An 11,302-nucleotide genomic window follows, 5' to 3' on the forward strand; every position below is an offset into this window, starting at 1 on the left:
AGGGGAGTGAACTGTATGGTATTACATCCTGCGGAGGTCCCTCCTTTCTTATATCCTGACTTCCCCATGCTCCACTCTCAAATCTCCAGTAATTTCTCAACCCAGAGTTGGCAACCCTAGACTTTTATGGCTACCACTTCCTGGCCTTATATCTTCACCACAAAGCAATTTATATACTATTAAAAAACGAATTCCAAGAGCAAAGGGAGTGGGGGTGGCATGCCTTGTTTCTTTTTATCAGCTCTGCAGCAGGCATTCAACAGATGCAGCCTCCTCCTGCTGCAGCAAGGAGCAATTTTGCATTGTCTGTACAATCCTTCCTGGTACTACAACTATGGATGGCACGAGGGAATCTTCCCAGGTGCCAACCAGCTTACTTGCTGTTGCTTTGTTTCTGTTACTTCCCTTAAAGCCAAATTTAGAGAGGTAGTCATCAGAGGCAGAAGTGATCATTAGAAGCCCTGAAGAAGTCGCAGGAGTTGCCAGAAAGCTGTGCCAGTTTGAAAGGGCAGCAGCTACGGAAGCTTGAAATGAAAGGAGGAAGATTGAGGCAGAGTGCAGGAAGGCTGGGTTCATGGAAGGTATTTACAGTAAACAGTAAACCTGTTACAATCCTGTGCATGTGACTTGGAAGTGGGACTTACTTCTGAGTAACTCATGCATAGTACTTTAAGAATCCAGGCTTCAGGCTTACTTTCATAGAAGAGGGCCAACCGGAGGGGTATCTTGTTGCTGCTCAATACAGCAACAATTTCTTGGGCCAGAAGGAGGGAAGGAGACCAAAGTAAACCTGGGCAGCTGGTCTGTTTCTCCCCAGTGTGTTATTTGGCAAGGCAGTATCTTATCAGACCCCAAGTGAAGACCTAGAGCCCTTCCATGTTGTCAGAGTGAAATGGAGAAACAGAAATACCTGGTTAGAGGCTTTCATGAGATCTCTGCAGGGACTAGCAGACTGCCTTAGAGACCTCTAAATCCCTGTATTAGATCTTGGAATTCATCAGCATCTTGCTTAACTGGCATGCAAGGAGAAGGACCAAACCAAATTAGTTTTGTAGTGGCAGCTCCATACATTTACACAAGAACAAGGAATTGCTCCAATCAAAGAAAGAGGGAGCTGGGAGATCTGACTTTACTAGTAAAAATGGCATGGAGATGAAGAGGAATGCAGACCCTGGTCACTTGTTTTCATGCAGCATCTCTTCTCAAGCACTTTTCTGCATAACTGAGTCTATTAAGTAATCTCAGTAATATCAGGAAGTATCTCAGTTATATGAAAAACACCTGGGCAGAGTCTGGGGAGAGAAGTGAGCACTGGAGATGTCTGAAGGTTTGCTGTATTTGCTTAATTGGCCCCAGAGGCACCCTCTGGAAGGTAGGATTCCATTCCCCTGGTGGGGGTAGAGGATTCCATGTCCCCCACTCTCCTTGCCTGCTGCCACTCAGAACAGCAGCGGGAGAAAAAAAAAACCCTGCAGCATTGCCCATGTTGTCGCATCACATCTGGTAAAAAAAAAAGAAAAGGAAATGACACTGGGTAGCTCTGGGAACTTCCAGAAACTCTATGGTTTTACCTATGTCTCTTCCTTTTTGTACCAGAAGTGATGTGATGCCACAGCTGGGATCACACTTTTCCATATCCCTTCCTACAGCCCTCCTGCTGGTTGCCAGGTACCACCCAGCAACCTTACTGGGAGGACGGGTCCCCTTTATCACTCAAAAAGACTAGTACGACATTTTGCAAAAGAATGCATTTCAACAGGAATATCACCCAAAACACTTATTCAGTTCTTCTAACCAGAAAGTGAATCATCCTGCAGTGGAGAAGAACAGCTAAATCCCCACTTGTTTAAGGCATTTGGACAAAGCCATGGACAATTTTCTACTGGATTAAAAAAAATCCTGTCCTTCATAGAACCGAGTAATTTGCCTAAGTAGGCCAGGTCACTTCAATCTCTAATTTATTAAAAATGTAAGAGATTCCACTGGGTCAACACAAATAGGATTAGGGAAGTTGTGTGAATAATTCTGATTAATGGTAAAACTCAAATACTGGATAATTCATAGTTTTAATATTACTCTGGTACCAAGAATGAAAAGATAGGTGTCAATGATTTCTAAGCCTATGCACATAGTTCAAATGTCTTTATGTACAATCACCAGCCTCACATTCTTGCTGAACGGCACTCTGATTGCGGGGGATCCTTCCCTGCAGAAAAAGAGGGAATATGAAATTCCAGAGAAGGATAAGATACGCAAACCGGTAGAGTTCAATTTATCTCCTTCACCATCAGAATACTGATCCTCACCATCCCGGTACGGTCATTACAATTTTGGCAATTCAACAGTGCATCAGGAGCAATATTCCTATGTGTGAACCTCTCGATATGCATGGCTGCCATTTTGTGCAAAGATGGCAATACACTTACGCCCCTTTCACATTTCCATTTTAACTCAATTGTTATTTGTTGCTTCCCTAACTTCGTGTAGAGTGATGCAGGAGCAGCAGTTTCAAACAGCATTTACATCGATGGTTGTTGTGGGTTTTACGGGCTGTATAGCCATGGTCTTGGCATTCCGGGCGATACAGCCCGGAAAATCCACAACCATCTTTCACCGGCCGTGAAAGCCTTTGACAGCATTTACATCCATTTATGAACTATGTGTGAATCAGTCTGGCCATTTCAAATAGTGCCGCTTTTTTCTGGTGCCAGAAGTGGCTCCTGTCCTCCCCTGTGCCATCACGGCTTTTGCATTTATTTTTTTTAAAAAAATTGGCACAAAAATATCACAGTGCTATAGGTATAATAGGTTCTCTGAACCACTTCATTTTTTTTTAAAAAAAAGGTAAGTCTCCAAGCCCCTTCCCATGTGACATATCTCCAAAAAGGAAGGGACTAGGGACTTACTTTAAAAAAAAAAGAAAGCTGAGAATTCAGAGAACCTGCTATACCTGTTGTTATAATGCTATAGTACTATAGCACTAATCTATATATATATGTTTAAAATAAGAGCATGCTGGAATTGGGAGGGGAAATTAAAATTACAGTACTGTTGGAAGTGCTATGGACATTTCAGACAGTAGTCTGCAGTGAGCTGGAAGTGCACTGATAAGCAGAGAATGGGGAAAACAGTTTTTAAAAAAGGTTCAAGTCCACATTGCAAACAGACACATACAGTTTTTAACCTGTGAAAAGTTTAAAAACATTCATTAGCAATCAGCAGCCAAACCAGTTGTGCCTGAAAGGGCACAAAAAACTGATTTGCAACCAGAATCCAAAATTCTTCACAAAGGCTGTGTGAGAAAGGCCTTATTCCCAGCCTTAGTACACATGCTCTGAAAGCCAGATTTTTGAGGGTACCTTATGGGTACCAGACTTGGAAAATACGCATGCTGCCCTATTCACACAAAATGGCAACTGTATGTATTGGGAACATCACAGGTCACATATTCTTCCATAATGCATAATGTGTGAAAACTGTAATAGCTGAACAGGGCTGCTGAGTCACACTGGTCTTGGTGGTTGGGATCCCAGCAGCCAGATTTTGTTATATCAACTCCTGTTTTCACAGAAAACCTTATAGCCTGTAGTTCAAGGATGCCTCTAATATGAGCTGCCCCAAGCTTGGTCAGTTGATCCTAAGGTCTATTTCCTGACCATCAAGTTCTACTGAACTAGCTTGCTCTTCAGCTAAGCAACTCATTTCTTGGATGACGATACTAGCAGGAAAATACCTGCTTCTTTCTCTTCCTCCTTGCCAGCTTCTGATTTTGAACTCAGTTTTTCTTTTGGGTTAGTCTTGGGAAATCTCTTTCTCAGGGCCAAAGTAAATGTGACACTGATGCCATCTTAGAGAAGGATTTGGCCATTTAAAAATGTTGCAGGGGCCCAATATGGCGATCTCCCCCCCCCATGCTGTTTCCGGTCTCAAAATAGCTGTGGAGGGCCCTCGAGGCATTTTTAAATGGCCAGATTCTTCTCTAAAATGATGCTGACAGCCACACATCAGACCCAAGGCCATCATAATGTCTAGTTTGGCTCTCAATCTAACCTTACTTCACAGGGGCGTCATGAGGTGAAAGCTGTTTTGAACTCCTTGAAAGACAATGCTCATATAGGGAAGGTCAGGCAGCACCCAGAATGAAGTACTCACCAGAAGCAAAAAAAGGTAACCTGGCAGGGACAAGACTCGGGGGGGGGGGACCCTGCAACAAACCAGCTATGTCCATCTGCTCTCACATCCCTACCACAAAAATATTATTAGACAGGTTCAGAGATTCGCTGCTGCATGTAAGGTTCTCTGCATCAGGGTGCCGATCCAACACTGACATTAGAAGTGGAATAGAACAGAGCATACCGTATTTCCCAGGCTTCTTCCACTGGCATATCCTCTAATGCTATATTTGCCATCTTCTAACAGCTATAGCCTTCTGCAATTTACATTAGCAAGAAGACATGAGGGTAGGGTTGCCAGCTCCTGGTTGGGGAATTCCTGGAGATTTTAGGGGAGGAGCCTGGAGAGGGTGAGGTTTGGGTAGAGGTGCCAGGTCCCCTTACTCTCCCTGTGGGAGGAGGGGCAGCACTTACCTGGTTGGCATTTTTGTTGTGCACACATGCAGCACATGCACGCAGCCCCATGCCTGCATGAGGACATCACTTCTAGGAAGTGATGTCATCGTGCAAGGCAGGGGAGGCGTGCGCGCTTCACAGCAGGTTCATTGGGGCTTCAAACAGGCCTGATTCAGCCTATTTGGGGCCCAAATCAGCTGCTGAGAAGTATGGGAGAATCTGGTTCTGGCCCCCACGAACAACGAACCATGAACATGTCCGGGAACAGTCCATGTTAATCCATGTTGGTTGTTCGTGGATGGCACCGAACGACAAACAGGGTGTTCGGGGTTTTTTTCCGTTCGTGTCCATGTCTACTTGCCTCTCTCTCCCCTCAATTGACACTTGCAAGAGCGTCCCTGTGGCACAAACACAAATAGGGCATTAAATGTTAAGTGTCCGTGCAGAAACTGGTGGACAAGTATTTATTTACCGTGATTCAGTGAATGCAATCATCATGCATTCGGCAACAGGGCATAAATATATACAAATAAATACACTAAGAATACATGCGCAAGAATGTCATGTGCTGTCCCCATGCATCAGCTCTGCAATCTGCAGAAACATGGAAATTAGGCCCTAGTGGATTGATGGGCACCGAATGCGTCCACAGCTTTCTCTTGCTCTCACTGTGTAGTGGGACATCATGGTGTCAGTGTCACTTGATAGGAAGCTCACTGGGTAACCTGGGGCCAGTCACTCTGTCTCATACTAACCTACCTCACAGGGTTTCTGTAAAGATAATCCGGTGAATCAGAAAGCCATACATTCTGCCCTGAGCTGGAAGAAAAAGTGAGATAAAAATATAATCTCTCTTCCTGCTAATGAAGTGGCTGCTCCCATAATCATGAAAGCAGTAAAACCAACTCGCCCACATAAAAATTAGGAGCATTCCCCACATGTGCAACAAAAAATAACTTTGCAAATCAACTACTACCACCACCAACAACAAAAAGAAAACCTCAAAATAGCTACAAGACACAGATATCGATACCAGCTGAAAATCAGTTAAAGAAAAAAGAAGTAGAGGGGAAATTAGCCTGCTAAAGCCCCTGAGATCCTCCCTTGGTTCAGAAGGAGTGCAATTTCCTAAATGTTTCCCTTCCCAAAATTCTTCACAAGCCTTCTAGATACATCATAGATCTCTCTTATCTTCATACGCATAAACTGGGGTTGCCAGCCTCCAGGTGGTGGCTAGAGATCTCCTAGAATTACAACTAATCTCCAGGTCAAAGAGATCAGTTTCTCGGGAGAAAAATGGTTGCTTTGGAGGGTGGACTCTATGCCATTATGCCCCACTGAGGTCCCTCCCCAAACCCCACCCTCTTGAAGCTCCACCCTCCAAATCTCTAGGAATTTCTCAGCCTGGAGCTGGCAAACCTAACATAAAACAATAGCAATATAATTTATAAAATAATTGCTCTGATTTATATTCTGCTATTTCTGATTGGCATCTGTATAAAAGTAGGTGCCAAAAGGCTTGTTTCCTTTAGCAAAACGGAACTACTCATTCTCTATGGCTTACCAAAGCAGTTTCCTGAGCTCATACGTTTGGAGGTCATTTGTATACGGGGAAACAAAACTAAGCAAGGCACTGTTCATGTTATATTTTATTATTTGCATAATAATCTCTATGTATATCAGTCATAGTTTTGCATACATCCAATTACTTTCTGGAAGAACAAAGAAACAGCATTAAAAGACTGCGTAGTGCATCCTCTTGCTATGCTGCTTTCTCATAAGTAGGGCACAAAGTGGAGGCTGCCTCTATTGATCCTTTTCCGTTTTGCTCCACAGAAATCATATAATTCATTCACAGTTTAACAATGGCAGCAAGGTTCCTTATTCTAACGCTTTCAGACAGCATTAGTGGACCTCCAACCTGGCCTTTCAGGCTTCACACTGACATGGACAGGGGTTTAAAAGCAGATCTTTCAGCAGCAAGACTATTAATGCCAATCTCTGATGCCACATTTTTAACAGCAATGAGCCTGACAATAACATGGGTTATGATGACATACAAGGTTCCTGTTTATTTTCTTTCAGTTCCTAACAAGTAGCTCAAAGAGGGAAAGAAGCTTTGGAATGTATACTTTTGTTGACACAATCCTTTTTAATAACAGACATTCTGATTCATAGCCACTTGATCAACTAGTCTATCATGACAGTTGTAAAAGGGTCGATGCTATTGTTTTAAAAAAGCACAATACACACACTTTTTTGGTATTTTTTTTTTGCAAAACTCGAAAGTCCTGGCCTTCCAATGGAATTCTTTCCCAACTCGGTCAAAGTACATTTCCAGTTGCTCTCTGGCTATCATTTTGGAGAACATTATTTATTTTGTTCTGACAAACACTCTTTACAAAGGAAAGAAAGAAAGAAAGAAAGAAAGAAAGAAAGAAAGAAAGAAAGAAAGAAAGAAAGAAAGAAAGAAAGAAAGAAAGAAAGAGAAAGATCTGTTATGTTTGTTTATTGGAATACAGTTCTTTCCTTCCACATTCTTCATTTTAAAAAATAAAAATGGTTGTAAATGCCAGTGCAATAATGAAATATACCAAATCACTGACTACATTTAATTCAAGGTTAGCCTAAAATTATGCAGGCAACTATAATAAGCGGCATAATACTGTCTCTCCTCCTCTTTGATTGCATTGCCTATAGTCTAGGTGAGGTGGGTTAATTTCTATGGGTGTTTAATGTGCTGAGTATTCTAATTTTGGTAGGATTAGGCCGAGGCCAATAAAGCACCATAAACCAACAATCAGAGATTTTCAAAATTATTTCCCCCATCCTTTTTTGTCAGACTTCTGATTACCTAAAATTGTTTCCCCCAAAATAAATAGTTTTCTGTGAAAACCCTGAAGCTTCTTTTGGGGAATTTAGCTAGCCTCCTCCTCATTCACTTTCAGACATGAAACCACACCGCCCAGGCAAATTTGAATCAAGCAACTAAGACAGACCACCGGGGAGAAGGCAGCAGTTAGAACAGGTTAAAACATTTATTAGCCAGAAATCTCTTTACAAGGAAGATTCCTGTCTGCTCCGAGTGGTCCAACAAGAAAGTCGAAGGAACAGCAAAGAGGAAAAATGGCCTTACCATTGTCAGCAGCACTCCAAGAACTGAACACAGCCAGAGAGAAGAGGACAGTTCCAAAGAGCTTCATAGTTGCCCTCGGCCTTCCCTTTCAGAAACAGCAGGCCACAAACTCTCTTGCTGTGAGACAGGGCCTTAATTAGCAAGTGGGAAAGGTGTGCAGAGACTCTGCCCCTTCCTGCTTATTTTGGGGGCCTTGATAAAGAAGAGGAGGAAACACGACAGACTCCCTCTGGGAGTTCAGCACAGAGGAGATTTATTGTTTCAGCCTGTTAACAGGAACTCCTTTTCTTTGGCAGGCTACCATGTTTTTGTTACCACTTTATTTTGCTCTTCTTTGCCCTCAGAGGTCAGGAAAGTTTCTGAAGAGATTGGGTCTTTCTTTAGAGTAGGATTAGCTTCATATTTTTTTAAAAAAGACATGTTGGAATTCTATATATTTTGAGGAGAAATTAATATTAATAGCAATTTTCAATTGCACAAATAAAGTATCACAGATATTTTTAGCTCCCTCATGTTACATTATCATTAATCTCTATATAAAGACAAGTGTCCTGACTGACTCATCAATACCCAGCCCAAACCCCTGGACCCAGAAACATGACATTTGGGGAGAACATTCATGATGTAAACACCCACTAAGAAGCGATTTTAAGAAATTCGCCCCTTAAGGGGGTAAAAAGGGGTACAGTGTGTTTTCCCAAAGGGATACAGCTTCCCTGTGTGGCTGGCAGGCTGCAGCCTGCTTTTGCCTCCACCCACTGCCAGCTCAGCCACTCTTCACTGATTGGGCCAGCCTTTCAAGGTCATTTGCATACGCAAACTGATTGGAGCTCACAACATTTTACACCTCATTCCGCCCCCCCCCCCCTTGAGGGTTGGTACTATGCTATTATACTACAAAACTAACTTTAAAAAACACAGACCAAAAAATGTTACATACCCATAAGTATTATAATTCGATTTAAAGTAGTGAAATACTGTAACAAAGCACATGTATCAAGCTAATGTAATATATTATAAGGTCTAAAGAAGGGAGCTCTGACTCTCGAAAAACTTGTTGGTGTGTAAGGTGCCACTGGATTCAAATCCTGCTAACTCCATCATGTTACATCATTATTAATATTATCTTGTAATGAGTAAAATTGATGTGTCTATAGAACAAGAAATTCCACTATTACTATTGAAACTTTTGGCTTCCCTTTAGACTTTTCTGATGCATCTCTGAGGCAAAATTTTTCGATTTCCTTCAAAAGGAATTTGAGGAAAATTCTATTGACTCCTTCCATTTGCTTTACAATATTTCTCATGTATCTTAATAGTGCCAAGTGTAAACCAGGCTGAAATATAGTGAGTTTTCTAAGCCCTGACAGAGAAGGAAATGGAGAGGTGGGACTTATTTGAGGAAGTTGGTAAACAAAAGCAAGTCCTCAAGGGATGGCACTTGAAGAAAGTTGGAATGCTTACAATAAATATACAGCTGAATTCCACTCTGAAGATACTGTTAATATGGAAATGTCAACACAAGATATTTTTCCTTACGCCTGTTCAGACAACTACAATCAATAGATACTAGATTTTTTGTGTGTTGCTTATAGAAAATAAACTCTAGCTTTAAAAGAATTCAGGGTAGCTTACCACAAATGAAACAATAGACATGTCTAACAGTGCAATCCTAAAAAGACTAACTACCGTCTAAGCCCATTGAAATCAATGGACTTAGAATGGAGTAACTCTTTTTAGGATTGCACTGCAAATGATAGAAAGATAACAGCACAAAAATGGATCAAGTTAACCAGAGTAAAAAGCAAAAACAAACTCCTTCAAAGCCTCCAAAAATTAGATTTTAAACCTTAAAACAGCACAACAATCAGAATCCCAACTTTCAAAACTCCAACAGCACTAAAACCAAAGATAAAGTTAATATATCTAGTTTTGAACATGGTCCCAGAGTGCAAATGAACAAAAATCTATGGAATGGTGCCATAAGCAGAGAAGGGTTCCCCCCCCTTTCAAACTTAAGACAGCCTAGTGTTTTGCAGAAAAATCCAGACAAAGAAAAAGTTGTGTATGGGGATTATAATCACCCCCCCCCCAAGAGATAATACATACTGAGTTTATGAAAAATCTCACAGGATCATGGTTGGCATTATGGGGTGCCTAGCAACCCTACTGTTAGCAGTCAGACCCTCTCCCCACATTGTAAGGGAAGTTTATGAATATGGAACATGGTAAACCCCTTGCCATAAATCCTAGGCATTGCCTGGCTCAAGGCAGAACAGATGCCAGCTGTCCTGGAGACAAGAAAATTACCAAGATATGAGTCAGAGGAGACGTGACTGACTGACAATCCCCACACCCTGAAGAGAAGCTGAGATAATGAGGCTTCCTGAGAAAACTCCTTGCCTAATCTCATCAATGCCTTCCTCTACCTCCCCTCTCCCATTTACCTAATCAAAGCTATTCAACACATCTGATAGCTTTCCCATCTGGTACTTACCAGTTCATCAAGCAATATTTTTACCTATAGACCATCCCAGATAGTTATATTAAACCCTTCTCAAGCTATTGTCCTACCTCAGGACAGGCCACTAATTCATTATTTTGGGGAGCAAGATGTCAGCATTGCTCCAGGGAATGTTTGTCCTATAACTGGGCTCCCCAGCCATGTGCTGTGTATGTGTGCCCCAGTATCTGCTCACACACCCTCAATCTGTTAGGACTTCTCTCTATGAAATACTGGTCATTTTGCTGCTCCTCTGTGGATCTCTTCCTCTCAAAGACTTGCAATTATTGCCCTTCCCCCACAAACAGCTTTCCCATTTCACTAGTCTTCTAAGTTAGCTCTGTGTGTATACTGTGTGTGTTTTCTGTGTGCTTGCCTTTTATTTCTCTGTTAATAAAGAAAATCTTTCTGATTCAACATCTGCCTATTTATTTGAGAGTTCTCTAAGGGAACAATCCCCGTATACATAAGTGGAGGATCCCAGTTACCCCCTCTCGCTTGTCTCCTTTAATGCTAATTCCACCTATCTGGGGTCTGAGGCCCAGCCCCCGGACTTACTGGGGGGAGGGGATGGGTGACAACCAGGAGACAGCTACCCAGCCGCCCCAACTGATACCCTGGCCCCAAACCCAACAGCAACAGAGGGAGGGGGAGAAGCACCAAAGCCTCAGAGGGTCAGACAGGGCAGGTGGAAGCCAGCTAGCCCCACCCTCCAGTGGGAGCCTAGGCGCCCTGATAGGGGGAGTGAGGACAGCCAAGAAGGGACCCCACCAGTAGGAGAGAGCACAAGACGCAGAGACGGTCAGCCGGCAACCTTACCTGTAGTGGAGAAAAGGCAGCACGGGGTTGTGCCTCAACCTGCAGGCAGGCTAGAAGGAGGTAACAAGAGCCAGATGAGGCTGGAAGCAAAGCAGCCACAGTTAGGGCTGCTTGAGGCATTTAGCAGAGGAAGCCCAGCAGCCAGCAAAGCAACCACAGCTGTGGCTGCCTAAGATGGCCGGAACCATGGCTAGAGGGCTGGGGGGCATGGTTGGCAGGTGGAGCCGGGAATGGGAGAAGGCATATAAGGAAAGTTCACTCACAAGTTGGGGTGGT

At 42.8% G+C, this 11,302-nt stretch overlaps 1 protein-coding gene across 1 annotated transcript in view; it reads right to left on the minus strand.

Annotated features, from left to right (window-relative positions):
* The window catches only part of EMCN (endomucin), a 57,473-nt gene extending 49,617 nt beyond the window's left edge, over positions 1-7,856 (minus strand). Inside the window, exon 1 of the mRNA XM_054990619.1 lies at positions 7,705-7,856. Coding sequence (XP_054846594.1) covers positions 7,705-7,771 — 67 coding nt within the window. The 5' untranslated portion in view covers positions 7,772-7,856. The remainder of the gene's footprint in view (positions 1-7,704) is intronic.
* Positions 7,857-11,302: the final 3,446 nt, after the last annotated feature.

The sequence above is a fragment of the Eublepharis macularius genome, chromosome 10 (genome assembly GCF_028583425.1).
Source record: "Eublepharis macularius isolate TG4126 chromosome 10, MPM_Emac_v1.0, whole genome shotgun sequence".
Lineage (NCBI taxonomy): Eukaryota > Metazoa > Chordata > Lepidosauria > Squamata > Eublepharidae > Eublepharis > Eublepharis macularius.